The sequence below is a fragment of the Ornithorhynchus anatinus genome, chromosome 1 (assembly GCF_004115215.2).
Source record: "Ornithorhynchus anatinus isolate Pmale09 chromosome 1, mOrnAna1.pri.v4, whole genome shotgun sequence".
NCBI lineage: Eukaryota > Metazoa > Chordata > Mammalia > Monotremata > Ornithorhynchidae > Ornithorhynchus > Ornithorhynchus anatinus.
This window is the reverse complement of record NC_041728.1, coordinates 426651-450226: the sequence shown is the minus strand read 5'-3', so window position 1 is coordinate 450226 and position 23576 is coordinate 426651. Positions and strand designations below refer to the sequence as shown.

Here is a 23576-nt window from a genome sequence, read left to right as displayed (position 1 = left end):
AAACGGGTTTTGTCTTGCCAGAGCAGAATTCGAATCGCCGATGGGCCTGTTATGCTCCGCGGTACAGGTCACCTGAAAAGATGGTGGGGGAGTAGGAATCAAGCTGGCCTGGGGTGCATCTGGGCCCGTGTTTAGCTTTGTGGGAAAGGGCAGGATGGATGTGGGAACGAGAGCTGGTGTGGGCGGGGAGGAGGGGGTACTTGTGAATGGGAGCTCTTGTGTGTGAGCCAGGTGGCAGGGCAGGCCGGCAGAAGCGTGAGCGTGGGTGGGCAGGAGGCCGTGCCGTGTGTGTGGCCGTGCTGGGGGCAGCTCCTGGAACCTTCCACGAGGCCGTTAGACATGCTTCCTGCCCCCGAGCTCGGTCCCTCCGCCGGGCTGGGGGGCGTAACAGGCTCCCCAGGCCCCCAGAGGCCGTCTCCACCGGAAACCGTCAGGAAGGCGGTATGCGCTATAACAGACGGTGTGGCCCGAAAGCCCGGGGCCAGGTGATATCAAGTATCTGAGTTTTTAGCGTTCGTTGGGACTGAGCTATTCACTTGTATGACCACGAATTAGACCTCAAGCAGCTCTTCGGGTAAAAGGAACGTGGCCGGGACTGTCAAGATGGCGAAAGGAAGCATTTCTGTAGTAGAAGGTGGAATTTCTATTGATATCAGCGTATTAATAATAATAATGTTGGTATTTGTTCAGCACTTACTATGTGCAGAGCACTGTTCTAAGCGCTGGGTAGATACAAGGTAATCAGGTTGTCCTACGTGAGGCTCACAGTTAATCCTCATTTTACAGATGAGGTAACTGAGGCCCAGAGAAGTTAAGCGACTTGCCCACAGTCACACAGCTGACAAGTGGCAAACCCATGACCTCAGACTCCCAAGCCCGGGCTCTTTTCCACTGAGCCACGCTGCTTCTCTGTTGAGTGGTTACTGTGGACAGAGCATTGTGCTCTGTGTGTGCTGGAACCACATTCCAAAAATGTAGAAGATGTCTTCCCTGCTCCAGCAGAACTGATTGGCCGGGATTGGGCCGGGATCAGCCCGGATCCCGTGGCTCCAAGTAGGCAGCAGAGAAGGAATAGTTCGACCCCTAATAGAGGATACCTGGGAAGTGGGGAGATTACTTTTTGGATCTTCTTTGAAATTTACTAATGAAATTAGTAAATTTGCTGACAGATTTCCTAAAGGGAGGCATTCAGTTTAAACAGATCGTGTAAGTAGCGGGAACAGGAAGTTCTTTGTCTATCCAAAGAACTTGTGTGGTTTCTGAAATGCCTGCAAGAACAATTTCAATCCGAATGATTTAACATTTCCCAGGGTACTTTAAGGAACATTTCCCTAATAATTAGAAATCCAGATATTTGATTTTGTAATGTTTTCAGCAAGCCCGCAGCAAGCCAGGGTTTTGCAGGCTTTCCTGACATGGAGAAGCCTGTGTTGCCTCATCTTGCTGGAGCAGTGGGCAGTGGGCAGGCAGAATTCCCAGTAGATGGGATCCAAAACGCTCCGTCGCCTACACTGAGATGTTACTGTTTTAGCCTCAATGCATCTTACTTAGGTGATCTACTTTCAGAATCTGGGAGGGGAATTGAAATATCTCAAATGGGAGGTCCATGGATAGCAGAAATGTAACTCTGGAAGTATGGTAGTTGCATCTTATCTGATTGAATATAAAAATGGTTTTTAGCAGCTGCAAGAAAATGTAGAGAGGCAAATGAAATTTTCATTGTGTGTTTAATTGGACCAGAACCTTTATTTTCTTCAATCTTTAATTTTTTTTCATTAACAGCCTGCAGATGAGTTTCATTTTGAGGGAACGGTCTATAGTCACCACATGTCTCCAATTGCCACCAAGCATTGCTTGATAGCAGGTTTGTATGAAATTTAAAAAATCAGCTATTCAGCAAAATTCCTGATCACATCTTTTTTTTGTGTGCTTTCTGTCTTCAACTCTCCCCCTCACCAGCTCCATTCCTTCCCCCTGCCCCCAGATTCGTGTGTTTGTAGCCCAGAGGACACTGGTAGTGCTTTTTAAGAACTCTTTAATAATGCGCTCTTGCCACAGCAAAATCTTTTGGGGGTTGTGAGTGTGGAGGCCACCTTTTTACAAAGTTAAATAAAATCCTCCTTTCCTTCAGTTACTTACATCTAGTTATATGGAAGCATTGTGGCCTAGTGGATAGAGCACGGGCCTGGGAGTCAGAAGGATCTGGGTTCTAGTCCCAGCTCCGCCACTTGTCTCTTGTGTGACCTTGGGCAAGTCACTTTACTTCTCTGGGTCTCAGTTCCCTCATCTGTAAAACGGGAATTAAGACTGTGAGCCCCACGTGGGACAACCTGATTACCTTGTAACAACCCCAGCGCTTAGAACAGTGCTTGGCACATAGTAAGCGCTAAACAAACACCATAATAATTAACTAATTAATTCTCTGGGCCTCAGTTACCTCATCTGTAAAATGGAAGTTTAGACTGTGAGCCCCCCATGGGACAGTCCCTGAACTGTGTCCAACCTGATTACCTTGTGCCTACCCCAGTGCTCAGAACAGTGCTTGGCACATAGTAAGCGCTTAACAGATACCATAATAATTATTATATCTATGGTTTTTACTGAGCGCTTACTGTGTACAGAGCATTGACCTAAGCACTTGGGAGAATACGGTACAGTAGAGTTGGAAAACATGAGTCAGTCTAATTAATATGCATGTATTTATCCTTTGTAGAGAAGCAGAGTGGCTCAGTGGAAAGAGCCCGGGCTTGGGAGTCAGAGATCATGGGTTCTGATCCCCGCTCCGCCACTTGTCAGCTATGTGACTTTGGGCAAGTCACTTCACTTCTCTGGGCCTCAGTTGCTTCATCTGTCAAATGGGGATGAAGACTTTGAGCCCCACGTGGGACAACCCGATTACCTTGTATCTCCCCCAGCACTTAGAACAGTGCTTGGCACATAGTAAGCGTTTAACAAATACCAACATTATTATTACTTGATGGAGCAATTGACCCATAGTGGTGTGAGAGAGTCAGTGAGGAACCTGCAATCTCAATCCAATAGTCTGCTCCTCGCTAATAATAATAATGATAATGTTGGTATTTAAGTGCTTACTGTGTGCTGTGCACTGTTCTAAGCATTGGGGGAGATACAGGGTAATCAGGTTGTCCCACTTGAGGCTCACAGTCTTAATCCCCATTTTACAGATGAGGTAACAGAGGCACCGAGAAGTTTAGTGACTTGCCCGAAGTCACACAGCTGACAAGTGGCGGAGCCGGGATTAGAACCCATGACCTCTGACTCCTAAGCCCGGGCTCTTTCCACTGAACCACGCTGCTTCTTGTGGTTAAGCACCTACTACATGCCAAGCACTGAACTATGCTCTGGAGTAGATATAGGATGATCAGATTGGATGCAGTGCGGTCTTAAGTACAAGGGAGAATAGGTATCGAATCCCCGTTGTGCAGCAGAGGAAACTGAGGTGCAGAAAAGTGAAATGACTTGGCAAAGGTCACCCAACAGGCAGGTGGAAGTGCCAGGACTCGAGCCCAGGTCCTCTGACTCTTGGGGTCCAACTCTTCCCCTGAGCTGAGCTGCGTGTGCTGTCACCTTGGTGATTCGCAGCCCCCCAGCGCTCTTTTGTTTGGCGATGCCTCCCTCGGTTCCAGAAGAGCCTCTCCTGTCTTTGGGCACTTGATATTCGCCGCACCCTCAACCCCATAGCACTTAGGAACATATCTTTAAATTATATATTCCAAATTACTTATATTAATTTCTGACTCTCCCTCTAAACTGGAAACTCATTATGGGCAGGGAACGTGTCTGCCAACTTTGCTGTATTGTACTGTCCCGAGCTCTTAATTCAGTGCTGTGCATATAGCAAGCGCTCAATAAATACCATCGATTGATTGATTGCATTATGCCATGCTGGTCTGTCTCCCAGGTTGCAGCTGAGCCTCTGTTCTACTATTTCCTCAAACTTTTCCTGTGCCCTCTTTGTTCCTGTTGCCCAGTTTCAGCTCACCAAACAGCTGATGTTTGGGGGTACTGTTATCTCTTCACGTGTTTTTTTGGGGGGGTACTCATCTTTATCCAAAAATTTTGCAAATAGAATCCATTTATTAAACAATGTTGAGCTGGTAATTAAAATAGACATGTGCGTATGTGTGTGTGCACGAAGTTGAGAGACCCCACTTAGATTTGCTTGTTCTTTACATTTTATTTTCTTTTTTTAACTGAAATGTCATTGACTTTAAAACATGGCTGTTCTTGTTGTTTCAGTTGGTACCAAAAGCCCCAAAGTACAGCTTTGTGACTTGAAGTCTGGATCCTGTTCCCACATTCTTCAGGGTACTTTTCAGTTCGAGACTAATGTTCAACAAGAATTACTTAAAGTAAACTGTTTAGAGTGAAAAAATACAGTGCTAACAATGTATCCTTTGAAAGATATATGACTAAAGTATCTCGTGTTGTTTAAACTCAAAAAAGGGAAAGAGCCTATGTGGTAGTCTAGTATTTATGAATTATAGCAGCTACTGGGGATCTTGAAAGAGCACGACAGACAACTCACAGCCTTTCGCTCGCAAACATTTGGCATCAAAGGCTGGGTTAACCGAGGAAAGCCGCCCTCCCGGTGTCTCCTGCACGAGAGGAATCTTGGTCAGTTGATTCTTCGTGGAGAAGTTTTCCGTGGTTGAGTCCTCACTGTGGGCTTGCAGACCCCCCGGGTTCTTGCGTAAACCCCCTGTGCCCTCTGTTCCTCAGCTTCATGTCTTGGTTTGCCACTCTGTAAATGTGATTAGCAAACAGTCCTCTCCCCCGAACTATTTCAGCGGCGAAGTGGTCTCCTAATCGGATCAGCAAGCATTCTTGCTTCCCACGGTCCTGTTGGGAGAACAGTTGGCCATCTTTCAAAGTGATGCCGATGCCAGCTTTACCAATGGCGAGTGGGGCCGAAAGTCCTAATGAGAACACAGCAGTTTTACCCACACCTTGCACAAACTGGACCCCTTGTTGTGCAATCGTATTGATTGTGGCAACGCTCCTTTTTTTTTTTGCCCTCAAAACCCACCTGTCAACTCTCCTCTCTGTCCTGGAAGTGATTCCCTGATGAATCTCCCTTTTCTCAGGTCCTGCCCATCCAACAGCTCCCCTGGGCACTTAGGTCCATTCACACCCTTCTCTGCATCCAGATATACATTTATTCACCCACCATATGCTTGCTCTCAACAGCTGTAGCATCGTCCTCGCCCCTTCTCCTGGTCTTTGTAGGAAATCTGTGTTGGCTTATCTCCCCCGTTAAATTTTTAAGCTCTGAGGGTAGAGACTGTGTCTTTTGTTATACTCTCCTAAGCCTACTCTTGATGTTTTTTTCTAATAGCAATAATGATTATGATGATGATAACGATGGTATTTATAAAGAGCTTACTACTATGTGCCCATCACTGTTGGTGAACTGATATGATCAGACTGGACCCAGGCCCCATCCTACCTGGGGCTCACTGTCTAAGAGGGAGGGAGAACCTAGAGTTTATCCCCCGTTGTGCAAGCAAGGTAACTGAGGTGCAGAGCTGGGACTCGAACCCAGCTCTCCGGCCTCCCAGCCCCGAGCTGGCCTGTTCTGGGATCGCCGCATGGTGATTCCCCGTAGATGTTCTTGGGGAGAGTCGCCTGTGATTTTGGGCCAATGCCCGCCATCCTACCGACACTTTTGGAATCAAGCTTGATGAGCCGTCCTCCACGGATCTCAGACTTTCCTCAAGCTGCCGGCAGTACTTTATCGGAACCCCCCATATGATTGTGCAAAATCACTTCTAGACAACTGGTGTTTTTGACTACTGCAGTAGTCCTTCGATGAGCTAGTCCCATCCCCTTCTCCTCTTCCTATCCCAGTCTCAGGATAGAAGCGACATGGCTTATGAGAAGCAGCGTGGCTCAGTGGAAAGAGCACGGGCTTTGGAGCCAGAGGTCATGGGTTCGAATCCCGACTCGGCCACTTGTCAGCTGTGTGACTTTGGGCAAGTCACTTAACTTCTCGGTGCCTCAGTTACCTCATCCGTAAAATGGGGATTAAGACTGTGAGCCCCATGTGGGCCAACCTGATTACCCTGTATCTACCCCAGCGCTTAGAACAGCGCTCGGCACATAGTAAGCGCTTAACAAATACCAACGTTACGTTATTGTCTCCTGGAAAGAGCCTGGGCCTGGGTTTCGGAGGACCTGGGTTCTATTCCTGGCTCCGCCGCTTGCCTGCTGTGTCACCTTGGGCAAGTCACTTCACTTTGCTGGGCCTCAGTTTCCTCAGCTGTAAAATGGAGATTTGATACCTGTCCTCCCTCCCCTTTAGAATGTGAGCCCCGTGTGAGGCAGGGACCGTGCCTGACCTAGTTATCTCGTATTTACCTCAGCACTTACTATGGTCTTTGGCACATAGAAATCACTTAATATTATCATTATTATTAACATCATCCTCCTAATGAATAAACTCTCCAATCCCTGTAAAAGCCTGCATCTGTGGCACTGATGAAGCAGCATGGCTTAGTGGAAAGAACCCGGGCTTGGGAGTCAGAGGTCATGGGTTCTAATCCCGGCTCCACCACTTGTCTGCTGTGTGACCTTGGGCAAGTCACTTAACTTCTCTGTGCCTCAGTTCCCTCATCTGGAAAATGGGGATTAAGACTGCGAGCCCCATATGGGACAACCTGATGACCTTGTATCTCCCTCAGCACTTAGAACAGTGCTTGGCACATAGTAAGCACTTAACAAACACCACCATTATTATTATTATTATCGATGGATTCCGATTCCTTCCCCTCTTCCTACCCTGGCACATGCAGACGTTTTGAAGGAGAAACTGTCTGCCTGTACAAGCTTGCGTCTGCAACATTCTAACATTTCTCCTCTTCCTACCTCGCTATGCACAGCTATCCCCACTTGCAGGCCATCTCTTATTTCCTCCAAAATGGGGCGGTGGGGAAACGGGATGACGCGTCAGAGCCATTATTTCGGTGCGCACGATCATTCCCCAGCTTTGGATTGATGGGTTACTGCAAGTAGGTGATTGTGGTTTTGCTGAGCGAGCACCCCAGGATCCGGGCTGAGCCTCTTGGAGTTTTATTATAGCAACAGAAAGACAGAATTATAAGATAGAAATAGCTTTTCTCGATCCCCGAGAAACAGAGTGTTTGAATCCAAGACTTTGATGGTTCCTTTCCAGCTGGCTTGACAGTCATTAAGACAAACAGTTGCGAAGAGGGAACGTTGTCGGGTGGGGTTTTCCAATGTGATGAACGTATTTAAACTAGACGGGCTGTTCGGGCAGGCAGACATTTATGCGTTGGAGGTTCAGTCCCACTTACCAGATTGAGTCATTCACACTTGGGTTTATTCTTTCATCCTCTAGAGAAGGGATTTGTTCTCATGCTTTGAAGACAACGGAATAACGTCTTTGCCTTTCAGTTTAGTATCCTGAAAATGACAGGGGACAAAAACCAGCCAAGAGCTGGTTTTTAAAAAATTATCAATGAGCGTGTCCTCTGTTAGCCCTGAAAAGCTGAAAATTTTAATTTTTGCTTTTGTAGCAGTCAGATAATTGTGGTTAAAGGGTATTTCTTTTCCCTCCATCACTAAGGTTTGACTCGCATTTCAGGGTCCCCATGCTCTCCTCCAGGCCAGGCGGTATAAGAGCCAAGGGCTGTAGGGGGATGAAGCCTAAGAGGAGCTGTAAGCTGATAATCACCCATTGGGTAGGCAGTGTACCCCGAATGTCTTGTAGCTTCTTTGACTTTTTTGCCTTGGCTTGTCCCGTGTTTTCCAGACTATCCACAAATGGTGTTCAATCAGCTATGTGCAGAGCACTGTACCAAGTGCCTGGGAGAGTATACTATAACATATCTGGTAGTTACGTTCTCTACCCACGGGGAACTCACAGTCTGGAGGGGGAGACAGGCATTAAATAATGGCTGTGTATATAAATACCTTGGAGTTGAGGGTGGGATAAATAAAGGGTACAAATCCCAATGCAGGGATAACGCAGAAGGGAGAGGGAGTAGGGGAGGGCTTATTTAGGGAAGGGCTCTTGGAGGCGATGTACCTTCAGTAAGGCTTTGAAAGAGGAGAGAGTGATCATCTCACAGATTTGAAGGGGGAGGGAGTTCCAGGCCAGAGGCAGGACATGAACGAGAGGTCGACGGTGAGACAGAAGAGACTGAGGTACAGTGAGTAGGTTGGTATTATAGGAGAAAAATCAATGTCCTGGGTTGTATTAGAAAATCAGGGAGTTGTAAGGTAAGGGGGGGAAGGTGATTGAATGCTTTAAAGGCAGTGGTGTTCTTTGGAGATGGGTTGCATTCATTCAGTCGTATTTATTGAGCAAAGCACCGCAGCGGTGGAATCCTCCCTTGCACAGAGACAGAAGCCAGAAGGTTTGGGCTCTGAGAAGAAGCAGTGTGGCTTAGTGGAAAGAGCACGGGCTTGGGAGCCAGAGGTCACAGGTTCTAATCCCTGCTCCGCTACTTGTCAACTTTGTGACTTTGGACATGTTACTTAACTTCTCTGTGTCTGTTACCTCATCTGTAAAATGGGGATTAAGACTGAGCCCCACGTGGGACAACCTGAATATCTTGTATCTCTACCCCAGCACTTAGAACAGTGCTTGGCACATAATAAGGGCTTAACAAATACCATTATTATTAGTATTATTATTATTACTATCACTGGGCAGAAAGGGCAGTGGCGGGGCACAAGGGAGATCCAATGGAGTGGCAGAGTGATGAGGAAGATGGTAGCTGGCTTCGGGGAAGGGAGCCCTGGGGTCTCTTGGGACACGTTGGTCCCTGCTGTCACTCTTGGCTCATCCAGGGTTTCCCGGAGGGAAGCGGAGAAGGTCGGGCCCCGATCTCCACGAAGCCCTTCCGTGGTTGCGGGGCAGCCTGGTTCCTGGTTCAAAACGCAACACCCCCCCAACCACCTCTCATCCCTGTAGGTCACCGGCAGGAGATATTGGCAGTTTCCTGGTCTCCACGCTCAGAATATATCCTGGCAACAGGGAGGTAAGACGCCATTTGGGTGGGGCTTGATTGCAGGTGGTAGCTTCGGGAAGTGATGTGTTCGTGCTGACCAGGAAGCTGGGCCTCCTCAGCTGGAGGAATCAGCTGGTGAAATGCCCAACTGGGATGACGTCCAACTGGTCTCCCAAGGCGGGCTCCTGGAAACCCGCCGCTGGGCAACCTACCGGCTTCCTGAACCTTTAAGAAGCTTGGGGGTCGTCTATGAACCCCTCCGTGGTTTGGGAGGGATTCAGGTCAGCTGTTCTAGGGTGCAACTACCCTAGTGACATCCAGGCAAGGCCCTGTAGCTGTGGGTTCCTTGGGGAGCTGTGACGGCATTCCTGGAAAATTACAAAATCTTTCCCGGGTTCTGATGTATTTGGGGGCGATGCTCTAATAATAATGTTGGTATTTGTTAATAATAATAATAATAATGTTGGTATTTGTTAAGCGCTTACTATGTGCAGAGCACTGTTCTAAGCGCTGGGGTAAACACAGGGGAATCAGGTTGTCCCACGTGGGGCTCACAGTCTTCATCCCCATTTTACAGATGAGGGAACTGAGGCACAGAGAAGTTAAGTGACTTGCCCACAGTCACACAGCTGACAAGTGGCAGAGCTGGGATTCGAACTCATGAGCCCTGACTCCAAAGCCCGTGCTCTTTCCACTGCACCACGCTGCTTCTAAGCGCTTGTTAAGCGCTTGTTTGTTAAGCTGCTTGTTAAGCGCTTACTATGTGCAGAGCACTGTTCTAAGCGCTGGGGTAGATAGAGGGTAATCGGGTTGTCCCGCGTGAGTCTCACAGTCTTAATCCCCATTTTACAGATGAGGTCACTGAGGCACAGAGAAGTGAAGTGACTTGCCTACAGTCACACAGCTGACAGGTGGCAGAGCCGGGATTCGAACCCCTGACCTCTGCCTCCTAAGCCCGTGCTCTTTCCACTGAGCCACGCTGCTTCTCATAAAGAGAAGGTGCTCTACGGACCCGGACCCGCCATGCACTTGCCCGTCATGGCCAAAAGGCAGAGGGGACAGCAGCAGGGTCTGGTCTGTTCTCCTGCTCGCACCTGCTACTGGTGGCCTGCCGCTCTCTGGGCTCCCAGGGGAGGCATGGCCCTCGGGTATTGCAGTGGCAGTGCCAGGAGTGGGTTTTTATTCTGACTCGATCGAGTTGCTGCTGTTCTTCCCGCGGGGCGTTCCCGAGCCCTCACCCCCGACCAGGAACCCCTGTGGGCAGAGCCAGACCGGAACAGCCTTCTCTCCCATCTCTGCCCCCCCGCTCAGTGGTACAGGTTACAGATGGAAGCAGCACGGCCTAGTGGATAGAGCATAGAGACCTGGGTTCTAATCCTGGCTCCGCCCCCTTGTCAGCTGTGTGACTTGTCAACTGTGTAACTTCTCTGTGCCTCAGTTACCTCATCTCTAAAATGGGGATGAAGACTGTGAGTCCTACGTGGGACAACCTTGTATCTACCCCAGCGCTTAGAACAGTGCTTGGCACATAGTAAGCGCTTAACAAATACCAACATTATTATTCTCTGTGCCTCAGTTCCCTCATCTGTAAAATGGGGATTGACTTCGAGCCCCCATGTGGGACAGGGACTGTGTCCAGCCCGATTATCTTGTACTTACGCCGGCGCTTAGTACGGTGTTTGGCACATAGGAAGCACCTAACAAATACCACAATCATTATCACTGTTATTAAGCATAGATCAACAGGGTTCGTTTCTTTCTGCTCAGCGCTGACAGCCGAGTGAAACTATGGGACGTGAGAAGAGCGAGCGGATGTCTGACTACCCTGGATCAGCACAATGGAGAAAAGTCGAAAGGCTCTTCCGAAGCAGGTAACGGGACAGCAGGCGTCTGCGCGCGGAGGGGGGCGGCCGGGCTCGACTCCTCCTCACGACTTGAAGTCGCCCGGGGTTGAAACTCCAGAGTTCTGTTGTTCTGAATATGACCGTCTCCCACAGATCAAGTGCCCACCCTCCAAGAACACAGGCAAATAGCAAACTCCAGCGCCGCTGGTTTAGATAGAGAGGCGGTTCTCTGGCCACGGCAGTCCACGGCCATTACCGTTCCTTGTGGTCAGCGGGCAGTAGGAGCGTGTTGGGGGTGCCCGGTTCAGAGACATGGCAGCGGCCTGCTGTGCACACAATGGGCCGCCGCCTCTGTGCCCGTGTAGTTCACGTAGAGACGGAAGGATCTGGCCGTCAGTCGGTGGTATTTACCGAGCGCCTGCTGTGTGCAGACATCTGTGCCGGGTACTTGGGAGAGTACGAGAGAGCGAGCAGTCCCTAGCCCCACCCTCAAGGAGCTCACGGTCATACAGGGGAGACGGGCATAAGGACAGAGTTGAGCTTAAAGATAGGTACTTAGGTGCCGCGGCGAAGTGGGAGTTCTTAAATAGTTGAGGTGGAAGGGCTGAAGGTGAGGCAGGTGGGGCGGAGGGGAATTGAAATCAACTGGGGTAGTCCTCACGGAAATACGATTTCAGAAGGGTTTCAAAGATGGGGCGAACGGAGGCCTGTCACGTGAAGGAGAGAGGAGGAGGGAAGAGGAGAGCAAGGCATGGCGAGCAGGCGAGTTTGACAGGAGTGAGGAGCGTGAACAGAAGGGGCTGAATGCAGTCAGCAGGGTAGAAGCTGGCTGAAGGCTTGGGAGCCTCTTACTTGAAGTCCTCAATTTAAAGTCAGTTGAGACTAGTTCTGGGCCCACGGGGAATAAAGAAGAGATCTACATTCCGCCCCTGATAACCAATCGTCTGAAACGGTGGCAGCGCTCCATCAGGGGAGCGCGCCTCGAGTCGGATGGAGGGCCAAGCCTCGTTCCTTGGCGGCCTAGTGCTTGTCCCGACCGAAGTACCACCGTGGTCGGTTTGCTTGAAATATTCCTGTTTGGTTTTTTGGTTTTTGTTTTTTCAAATTGTTCTGTGAAATTTTCATTAGACCCAGAATGGAAATACCATTTTGAATGGTTTAAGAATAAGCAATTCCCTTCTTTGCAGTTGACTTTAAAGTGACATGAACCAGCAAGAGCCTGGATTGTCATTGTATTAGGTTTGACGGGGGCTTACCCACCAACTCGGGCAACCCTCCCCTTGACCTGAGCATGGCATCTGTGCTTTGTCAGTCTGGGTCGGCAGGAAATATATCTGCCAACTCTGATGTATCGTACCAGTTCTCCCAAGCACGCAGTACAGTGCTTTGCACAATGTAGATAGTGTTGATTGATTAAACTTGGAGCTCCAGGGATTGATTGCATCGGGTCTCAGATTAGCCTCAGTATGAATTCAGATCACGCCGACTGTCTGGATAGCGGTCCTTTCCACGTGTCAAAACAGGGTACTAGACACCGTCTGGTCCGGCTCTTCTCCAGAGGCAGGCGGGAAACTGAAAGTCTCTCGTTTGTCACGGCAGCCAATACCGCTCACAACGGGAGAGTGAACGGCCTGTGCTTCACGAGGGACGGGCTCCACCTTCTGACCGTGGGGACGGACGACCGGATGAGGCTGTGGAACAGCTCGGCTGGGAAGAACACGCTGGTGAGAGGTGCCCCGCCCGGCCAGGGGAGGTCGGCAGTCCAGACCACCTACTCACAGTTGGTCGGGAAATGGAACGCAGATCTCTTCACGTTTTTCCGTACAGCTCTCTACTGTAGAGAGCCTGTGTGGCCTGGCAGAAAGGGACGTGGGACCGTGTCAGGAGACCCGGGTTCTGGGACCAGCTCTGCTACCGGCCTGCTACATGACCTTGGACAGCCTCATCCTCTTAAAATAATGCAATAATAATGATAATTGTGGTATTTGTTAAGTGCCCATTTTGTGCCAGGCGCTGGAATAGATACAAGGTAACCGGGTTGGACACAGTCCCTGTCCCATGTAGGGATCACAGTCGTAATCCCCATTTTACAGATGGGGGAACTGAGGCCCAGAGAAGTTAAGTGACTTGCCCAAGGTCATCTCTGCCCTCTCTTTGTCCTGGTGCTCAAAGTGGAAGTTGGCATCTCTGCCACCTCACTCCTTCCTCCCTCTTCTCTCCTGGAAGGTACGAGGGGCTCGATCGCTTAGGCTGATGGGTGCCTTGTCTGCCCAAGAACTTCAGGATTGCCATTCAGGCCCCCGCCCCACCCCCATCCTTTCACCCTTATGAATTCATCCACCCACCTTGTTCTCCACATCCACTCCCACCCTAATCATAATGATAGCGGTAATCCTGATGATATGATGGTACAGTTTATTCATCACTTACTCTTTGTAAAACTCTGGGGAAGATAGAAGATATCAGATCAGTCACAATCCCTGTCCCACCCAGAGCTCCAATCTAAGAGGAAGGGAGAGTGGATATCAAGTTAATCTATCAGTAGCATCAACTGAGCCAATATCCTATGCAAGGCACTGTACTAATCCCTTGTGCAAGTACAGGACCCTTGAGGAGCTTCTGATCTAGCAGGGGGAGTCAGACCCTAAAGTAAATTACAGATGGGGGAATCAACAGCAATTTAATTATATTTCTGTAAGTGCTGGGGGGAAGCGGAGAGAGTACCCAAGAGCTTAGGTGACACGCAAGTGCTGGAGTGGCGGTGTTCGGGGAACAGGATGGGGGAGATGTGAGATTCATCAGGGAAAACCTTATGTGGTTTTAGGAGGACTTTGAAGTAGGGAGAGCACAGGGGTCTGCCAGGTGTGACGAGAGGGAGCTCCAGGCAGTGGGGAGGACATGAACGAAGGATCCACCATGAGACAGAAGGGAGAATGAGGCCCAGTGAATTGGGTTAGCATGGGGGACAGAAGCTTGTGCATTGGGGTGAAGTAGGGGAGGAGTGAAGATAGAGAAGGGAGAAAGCTGATTGAAAGCTTTAAAGCCAAAGGTCTGGGGCTTCTGTGTGACTTGGAAAGGAATAGGTGGGCAACCGACGGAGGAATTTTGAGAAGTGCAGAGATGTGCTCTCTCAAGCACTTAGCATAGTGCTGTGCATAAAGTAAGTACTCAGTAAATGCCATTAATCTACCGACTGATTGTTCAGGAAAATGATCCGGGGAGCAGGTTGAAGAATGGACTGGAAAGGGAGAGGCTGGAGGCAGAAAGGTGTGCGAGGAAGTTGATGCAGTAGTCGAGGTGGTATATATCAGTTTGGAGGAAGGGGCTGAATCCCGGAGCTGTCGTGAAGAAAGAATTGTCAGGATTTATTGACTGACTGATTATGGGGGTTGAAAGAGAGAGAGGAGTCCAAGATTAATGCCCAAGACGTGGGCTCGAGTAGGATTTTGTTGCATAACATTTTGGACCTATGGAAATGCCAGTGGGACATCCATGTAGTTTCTAATATTCCCACTTTCAATGTAGTAATTCCTGGTGGCAGGAAGGGGGAAGGCAAGATGGTAGAGGAGAGAGGTTGGAATGTGTAAGGTGGATTTGGAGTCCTCGATGTGGAGGTGGTAGTTGAATCCAGCTCCTTCTCAGCCTCCCACTCCCTGAGTGTGAGGGTCCCTCAAGGCTCAGTTCTGGCCATCCCCTTCCACTCTCCCCTTTCATCCACTCCTTTGGAGAACTCATCTACTCTTAGGGCTCCACGACCTTTTCTCCCCATTCTCCTGAGTCCTGGTCCCATTCTCCTTCCACGGGACCACACTGTCTTCCCCTTTCCAACCCTTGCCCTAGAATGTTATGTCAGCATGGTTGTGCAGGGGGGAGATGCAGCTGTCCTTCTCAGTGGCAGGTGGGGTTCATTGCTTGACATTATAATTGAAATTCTTTGGGCTGGCTCCTTTCCAGCCCACCTTAACCGGGGTCTCGCTCTAGGATTTCGGGATACCTGGATTTTGATGCCGATCACAATGACGACGGTGATGAAAATGGGATTTGTTAGGGCTGGGGGACAGGGATTGTATCTGACTGGATTAACTATCCGAGTGCTTGGCACATAACCTACATTTGACAAATATCACTATTAATATTATTATTATCATTATTAGAGCATGTGCTAAAGAATAGTTTGACTATGAGATGTTCAAAAGTCACTATGAAATTCCATGCCTAGCTTCGGGAACAAGTAACTGGATAACCTTGACTCTTGCAGGTAAATTACGGCAAAGTCTGTAACGAAAGTCGAAAAGGATTGAAATTCGCCATCTCTCAGGGCTGCAGTCCAGAATTTGTTTTCGTGCCATATGGGAGCACCATTGCGGTGTACACTGTGTACTCGGGAGAACTGATAACCATGCTCAGGGGACACTACAACACCGTGGACTGCTGTGTGTTCCAGCCGAACTTCCAGGTAAATCCAGTACCTCGGGGTGGAACCGGGGTTCCGATGTTTGGGCCGCTCGCCCACGGGCGGATTGGGCTTTGGCCTGGTAGAGCGAGGGCCTGGGTTCTATTCCTGGCTACTGTGTGGCCTTGGAGAAGTCGCTTCACTTTTCTCACCCTCAGTTACGTCATCTGTAAAATGGAGATTAAAACTGTGGGCCAGGGATTGTGTCCAACCCAGTTAGCTTGTATTCATTCAATTCATTCAATAGTATTTACTGAGCGCTTACTATGGGCAGAGCACTGTACTAAACGCTTGGAATGTACAAATCGGCATCAGATAGAGACAGTCCATGCCCGTTGACAGGCTTACAGTCTAATCGAGTATCTACCCCAGTGCTTCATTCAGTCCTTGGCACACAGTAAGCACTTAACAACAGAAAAAGAGATTCAAGGTGAAACCCCCAGTTGACCTCATAAGTCACTTATGTACATATCTGTAATTTTATTTATTTTAATTTATATTAATGACTCTCTCCCCCGCTAGACTGTAAGCTCGTTGTGGGCAGGGAACATGTCTATTCTATTGTTATATTCCAAGTGCTTGTTATATTCCACTAGATTCCAAGTGCTTGGAGCAGCGTGGCTCAGTGGAAAGAACCCGGGCTTGGGAGTCAGAGGTCATGGGTTCTAATCCCGGCTCCGCTGCTTGTCAGTTGTGTGACTTTGGGCAAGTCACTTCACTTCTCTGGGCCTCAGTTACCTCATCTGTAAAATGGAGATTAAGACTGTAAGCCCCACGTGGGACAACCTGATCACCTTGTATCCCCCCAACGCTTAGAACAGTGCTTTGCACTTAGTAAGCACTTAACAAGTACCAAAATTATTACTATTATTACAGTGCTCTACATATAGTAAGTGGTCGATAAGTATGAGTGACTAACTGGTTGAGTCCTAGGTACAGCCTGGTATTGGTGTGTGCTCTGTCTGAGAGGAGCAGACTAAGTAGAAGCAGCATAGCTTAGTGGATAGAACCTGGGAGTCCTGGGTTCTAATCCGGGCTCTGCCACCTCTGACCTGGGCGAGTTACTTAACTTCTCTGATCCTTAGTTACCTCATTTTACAGATGTGGATCAGTTTTAGTGCTTAGAACTGTGCTTGGCACATAGTAAGTGCTTAACAAGTACCATGATTATTATTAAGTACCATAATTATTAGCAAAAGTGATCCCTCTGTGGCCGCTTCTGGTTTTATTCGCACCGGCCCCCCACCCTTTACCGGCCTAAACAAATCAAGCGAACTTCTCCCAGCCCCTCCCAAAAGTCCCCGGCAGATGCTGGGCTCCCCACCTGCTTCCCTGCCCTGTCCTCGGCCCATTATCCCCAGAGACTGTGGGAGTCCCCAGGTGCCACGGTGCCCAGCGTTCCACACAGTTCAGACCCCATGGGGCTGCGTCCGATCGGGTTGTATCTACCCCAGCGCTTGGCACATAATGGGCAGCTGACAAGTACCACCGTGACTCTCATTATTCCCTCCTCTCTGGCTGGCTTTGTAACTAGCCTGTTGCAGCTGAGGCTGTAGATCTTTACAACAGCAGGGCTAGTGGTGTCGCTGAGGCCTCGGTCATCTGCCAGGACCGCAGACTGCAGGTTGAACGGCAGGGGTGGCTTCCCAAGTCCCACCCTCCTTTGGCCTGCGGCGTAATCGATAAGGGGCCACCGTTTAGATGCCGCAGGCATCCGGGATGTGTTTCTCTTGTTCGGCAGGCCGACGGTGATGTTGGCTGTAGTTGTAATTGTGAGACGGTGTGACTGTGAAGTGATACAGTGGTATAAAGTCGGGCGCATCCACTCGACAAAAGAAAGCCGACCCTCTTGAGTTTGCCGTTCTCGTGGGCCTTACTGACTTTACTCCACATGTGGCCATTACTTAAAACTCTGGCATTGGAGACGCCCGTTACAATGAAGCAATCAGATATCGGTGTTCCCGTGAAGAGCTTGTCTAAGCCCTCCTAGCTTGTGAGCCCACTGATCGACGTGGACTAGCTCTACTTTCCACCAGCGTGCTCTCTCCCAGCACTTAGTACAGTGCTCTGCACACAGTAAGATCTTAGTAAATGCTACTGTTACTTCTCTAGTCTGCCAGCTCCTTGTGGGCAGGAATTGTGTCCACCAACGCTCTTGTATTGACTCCATTAATGGTATTTATCGAGCGCTTACTGTGTGCAGAGCTCTGTACTGAGCACTTGGGAGAGTATAATACAACAGAGTCGGTAGACCCATTCTCTGTCCACAATAAGTGTACAGTCTGGCTTTCAGTCTGCAGTCTTAGTACAGTATTTTGCACACAGTAAGCATTAAAATGTCATTGATTATTGATGGTTTATAGAAGCATTTTTTCCTTCCTCACTGCTGAGGCATAAAGGCTTCTGATGGTGACAGAGCTCTTTTGTTTCAGTCGAGTCTTGCGCTCAGGGCAGCTCTGATCCAGTTCCCAAAGGCCCTCCCTCTTCACCGTCTCTCCCTCAGTGCTGTCTAGTGCCGGGTGGTTGGTAGAATCCTGTCAGTTTGACTTTCACAACATCACTAAAATCCAGCCTTTCCTCTCCATCCAAACTGCCGCTACGTTAATCCAAGCATTTATCCTCTCCCACCTTGATTACTATATCAGCCTCCTTGCTGACCTCCCTGCCTCCTATCTCTCCCCACTCCAGTCCATACTTCACTCTGCTGCCCGGATCATTTTTCTACAAAAACATTGAGTCCACATTTCCCCACTCCTCAAGAAACTCCAGTAGTTGCTCATCCACCTCCACATCAAACAAAAACTCTTCACCGTTGGCTTTAAAGCACTCGATCACCTTGTCCCCGCCTATCTCACCTTTCTACTGTCCTATGACAAACTGGCCCACGAACTTCACTTCTCTAATGCTGATCTTCTTACTGTACCTCGATCTCATCTATCTCACCACTGACCCCTCGCCCACCTCCTGTTTCTGGCTTGGAACACCCTCCCTCCTTATATCTTTAAGCGCTTATTACAGTGCTGTGCACATAGTAAGCGCTCAATAAATACAATTGAATATCTGAAAGTTACTCTCCCTCACCTTATTGAAAACCCATCTCCTCCAAGAGGCCTTCCCCGACTAAGCCCTCTTTTCCTCTTCTCCCACTCCCTTCTGCGTCACCCTGACTTGCTCCCTTTATTCATCACTCCCCCCAGCCCCACATCCATTCCTATAATTCATTTATATTAATGTCTGTCCCTCCTCTAGACTGTAAGCTAGTTGTGGTCAGGGAATGTGTCTGTTTATATTGCTGGGTCGTAGTTTAGCAAATGCTTAGGACGAATGCTCTGCGTTCCTTAAGCTCTCAGTAAATACGATTGACTGAATGACTGACTGACTGGTCCTTAGTAACCAGGTCCGTCACCCCAGCTCTGGTCATTACCATCAGTCCTAATTGCAAAATGGATACCGCCTCAACAGGGAGACAGTTGGAGGTAGTAGAAAGGGCAGAGTGAGACATTTACTGATGAGTGCCTGTGGGCACTGGGCCCCAGGGCTGCCTGGTGCCCATTCCTCCCGGGGATCATCGATGCTGGGTGTTCCTCGAGTACCCTCTGATCCTGCCCGGTCTTGAATCAAAACCCACTGTGGGCCAGGATCGCTAAAGAGTCACGCCTTAGATGGGGAAGGGTTGGACGTTGTTCTCTTTCAGGGCATTTTTCTTCGAGTTGGTCAGTTGGCCAGGCGAAGGCACTAGAAGGGTGAAATAGGCAACGGGGCCATCTTGGACACCTAAACTCAAATGGGAAGGAGCAGCAGCAGAGCGCCACCAAAAATCAAGGAAATTCCATTTTCTCTCTTTACAGTTTCGTCCTTTAAGAGGCTCACACCCCCTTTAGGCTTGAGCAGCAGCGATAGTAATAGGGAGCAATAAAGTATATACTAAGCCCAGTGACACTATGCCCCCCTTGAGATGTAAATTGGTGCCGCATTAGGAATCCATTGCCTGAGTGCTGGGCTGTTGCAAGCAGCGGGGCCTACTGGAAAGTGTCCAGACTTGAACCTTGACCTTCATTTTTCTGGCCCTCAGTTTCCTCATCTGAAAAATGGAAATTAAGACCGTGAGCCCCATGTAGGACCTTGACTATGTCTGACCTGATTATCTTATGTCTATCCCAGTGCTTAATACATTACTTGAAGCATAGTAAGAATGTATTGATACTGGTAATATTATGCTGGCCTCACAGCTCCTGGGAAAGGAGCCCAGTCGGTGACCACCAAGCCAAAGGGACCTGTCTACAGCTCCCTGGGCCTGCGCGTCATAGATACTCACCTAGAAAGGTGTTTTGTTTTTTAAATATCCAGCTAACTGCTCTGACAGGGAACCCAGATGAGGAGAAAACAGTACAGCGTTTTCACCCTGCCACCGAGCCCGAACAACACGACATGTGTCTCATCTTGCTGATGCGGAATGAATCCACCGCAAAATAAATAGCCACAGTCTGTCTTTGCTATGTTTATCTAGTGATCACCCAAGGAGAATAGAATTACAAGGTGTTTGCCCTTCAAGCCAAGAACGTATTTCTTCCTCTGTAGAAACATAAAATGTTTTTTTTTTTTCATTTAAAAATTCAGAGATGCATCTTTGTTATTAACTTTCGTTCAGCTTTTTTTCATAGAAAGAAGTGCTTAGTTCAGTGTTCTGCACACAGAAAGCGCTCAATAAATACCTTCGATTGATTGGAGGCAGCCCGCTGGAGATTAAGACTTTGAGGCCCTTGCGGGACAGGGACTTTGTCCAACCCAATTTGCTTGTATTCATCCCAGCACTTAGTCCAGTGCCTGGCACATAATAAGTGCTTAACAAATGCCACACTTAACAAATACCACAATTAATTAAGCCCACTTTCATTTCCGAAAGCCCCGAGTGACCCGGTGGCTAACAGAAACTCCTTCTGCTCTGCACGATCGTCAGCCTCTTTTGGACTCTGTCTTCCAGGAGCTGTACAGTGGCAGCCGTGACTGCAACGTCCTGGCATGGGTGCCCGTGCTTCGCGAGCCAGTCCCCGATGAAGACAGTGAGAAGGTGGGTATGATTTCACCTGTCTCTACTGCCCGGCAATTACAGACGCTTTTGGCTCGGGCCATTGATCGGTATCATCGTGTGGTCGTGTACGGGATTTGCCCCTAGATATGGTACTAAAAACCATCAGGGATTTTAAAGTGGCCCAGCTGAAAGGAGACCCCTTGGCATGGATGGGTCACACCCTCCATTCTGTCAGAATACATGGGCACAGGTCAGGCTGGATGTGCCATTTGGGAATTGGAAATGTCCAAAGATACATTTGGATTGCGTGCTGCACCCAGAGAAAGAAGGATTCCCAGACATGCCGCGTCAAATATGGCCAGTAGTTGTTTGACGAGCACTCTGACTGGGCTCTGAGAGAAACTGGGTATTCTAGGAAACTCACTTCTCCACCAGTGCCAAGAGAGTGACCTGGCTTGGGGCTTCCTGCTATTCCTTACCTCTGGTAGGTGGCTCAGAGGCGCCCACCCTCCCCTGGGAGTTCTGCGTGGCAGATGCCGAGAGATGGGCCGGGGCCGGCCGCTGTGACTCGGGGACCTCCCAGACTGCCAGAGCCCAGTCCGCAGAAGCGAGAGGGGCGATGGCCCCTGCAGCCGAGGGAGCCAAACCCCCAGCCTCACTCATCCCAGCTGCCTCTGACCAGCCTTGAGAGTTTCCAGTCATGGATGGGGTGGCCCTAAATGGCACCACTCTGGCCTACCACTTCAGTGAAGCCTGTCCCCTGCCATTCCTCATTCCCTACTCGATTTCTGCTCTTCTCTCTCCCCCACGCACACACGGAAGAGTAGGCACCTCCATCTGAGACGTGCCCGGGCATTTCTCAGTGGGCTCTGGGCTCTGGCATGAGCATGCTGATGGGGAGGGAGGACGGAGTCCCCTTTGGGGAAGACCAGACCACCCGTGGCCTTGAGACTTCAGGACTGGGAAGCTGCGTGAAGGAATCGATTGTAGCATGTTGAGACAACATTAACTTGGTTTGGGGGGCTTATAAAACCTCAACCTATCTTATGTAGCTGCCATTGTTCATTAAGAGTGCGTGGGCTATCGGGACAAAAGGATTTTGTGGCAGGATGGGGAGTGGGACAGGGGCAGGCTTCAAAGAACTTAGAGGCCAGAGCTGCCATTTTGCATCTTTCCAAGTCTGAATGAAAACTGTCAGGTGTTGTCAGAGAGCTAGGGTGGGTGAGGAGTCTGTCTGTTGGCTGAGGAGGCCGTGTTTCACTCATCCCCATGGACTGGGTCCCTTGCTAACTGTTGCATATTATCACAGAGTCTCTTGCATTGTGGTGGAGGAGTTGGGAGAACTAGGTTTAAATCCTAGCTCAGCCACTGGCCTGTTGTGTGTCCTTGGATAAGTCAGAGTCAGAGGACCTTGGATCTAATCTGTCTCTGCCAGAGAGGGGAGAAAGAAGAAAAATCCAATATGTCAGAAGTGGTGGTTTTTATCAGACATTGCAACAGTTGGCATTTAATGGTCTACCTTTGAAGTGCCTGAAAGCATCCTGGGTAGAAGATGGGAAAATGCAGTAGTCTGATTATTCTGTCAGCACCCAAATGTTATGCCAACCATGTACACATGCAGTTTCGGGTGTGACTTGAGCAGGCTCTGAAGATCACTGGGTTTGAGTCAGTGTGCCTCTTTCGCTCTGTCGAGTGTGTTCCTGGGGAGCTGCCAATTTTCAGCAGGCCGGTCCGTACTTTTCCCCTTGCCCGTTCCCCAACGTGCGGTTTCATACTCACGGTCTCACATTCATGGGCAGTGGGGCGGGGTGGAGAGGAGAGCAGGACGAACCTCGTCACCTTTCTCCACTGAGAATGTGAACCCCGGGGCTGTGATAACTACAGAAAACAGCACGGATTTTCCTAGAATTCCAGTTGGTTTCAATATGGGGGCTGGGGAATTCCTCATTAGTTTTTACTGGCACTTGAGTGGCATTGTAAAGACAGTCTTGAAAGTCTCTGGTGGTGTAAAATGAGATTTTTTTTTTGGACCCTTGTAGATATGGGGTTTTGTCATAATTTGCAGTTATTCATACATGATTTTCTTACGTTCACAGAACGTTGAGTGAATGGTAACTTTTTAAATCCAGAAATGCCAGTTGTAGTTATTTTTGAGGGAGTAGATGATAGAATCATTTATTCCCGTCAGGGATCTGTGTTTCTGCCCTCTTAGATGTCATTGAAATTGTACCTCTGATTCCTTTGTTGCATTGTAAAAGTTATTGTTAAGTGCTTATTGCTGCGTAGAATTGACTTTATTTCAAAAACAAACTATGGGTGTTTTTTCACGGGTTGGATTGATTTGAACTTAATGACCCTTGTGCGGCCCGGGGGGAGCTCAGAGAGCCGTGACCGTGGCCGTAACCCAGGAGATTTGGGGGCTGTGGCTCAACCCAGAGAGGCCCAGGAGAACCAAGGTGTGTCCCCCCTGGGGCCCCTCGCTCTGTGATTGGTGGCCCCCGATCTGACGGGGCTCAGCTACCTGAAGCAGCGTGACTCAGTGGAAAGAGCCCGGGCTTGGGAGTCAGAGGTCATGGGTTCTAATCCCGGCTCAGCCACTTGCCAGCCATGTGACTTTGGGCAAGTCGCATAACTTGCCTGTGCCTCAGTTCCCTCATCTGGAAAATGGGGATGAAAACTGTGAGCCCCACGTGGGACAACCTGGTCACCTCATATCCCCCCCAGAGCTTAGAACAGTGCTTTGCATATAGTAAGCGCTTAACAAATACCACCATTATTATTATTATTATTACCTGCAGCGTGGCTCAGCGGAAGGAGCCCGGGCTGGGGAGCCAGAGGTCATGGGTTCGAATGCCGCCTCCGCCCCTTGTCAGTTGGGTGACTGTGGCCGAGTCACTTCACTTCTCTGTGCCTCAGTTACCCCATCTGGAAAATGGGGATTAAAACTGTGAGCCCACGTGGGACAACCTGATCACCCTGTATCTCCCCCAGCGCTTAGAACAGTGCTTTGCACATAGTAAGCGCTTAACAAATACCACCATTATTATTATTATTATTACCTGGACATTGCCAAAACCTCCACGTCTCCCTGAGTGGTGGCTGGAAGGAGAATACGAATGGACAACTCTGCCCTCCAGACTGCAGGCTCATTACGGGTAGGGAACGTGTCTACCAACTCTGTTACATTGGACCGTCCCAAGTGTTTAGTACAGGGCTCTGCACATAGCAACCGCTCAATAAATGCCATCGAT

At 49.2% G+C, this 23576-nt stretch overlaps 1 protein-coding gene across 2 annotated transcripts in view; it reads left to right on the top strand.

The window, feature by feature from the left end:
* The window catches only part of ERCC8 (ERCC excision repair 8, CSA ubiquitin ligase complex subunit), a 40583-nt gene that overhangs the window by 6001 nt on the left and 11006 nt on the right, over window positions 1–23576 (top strand). For both annotated transcript variants that reach the window (XM_029072315.2, XM_029072309.2), the window contains exons 5-11: window positions 1783–1864; window positions 4261–4329; window positions 8963–9029; window positions 10767–10870; window positions 12443–12567; window positions 15102–15299; window positions 20278–20364. In XM_029072315.2, coding sequence (XP_028928148.1) covers window positions 1783–1864; window positions 4261–4329; window positions 8963–9029; window positions 10767–10870; window positions 12443–12567; window positions 15102–15299; window positions 20278–20364 — 732 coding nt within the window. The remainder of the gene's footprint in view (window positions 1–1782; window positions 1865–4260; window positions 4330–8962; window positions 9030–10766; window positions 10871–12442; window positions 12568–15101; window positions 15300–20277; window positions 20365–23576) is intronic.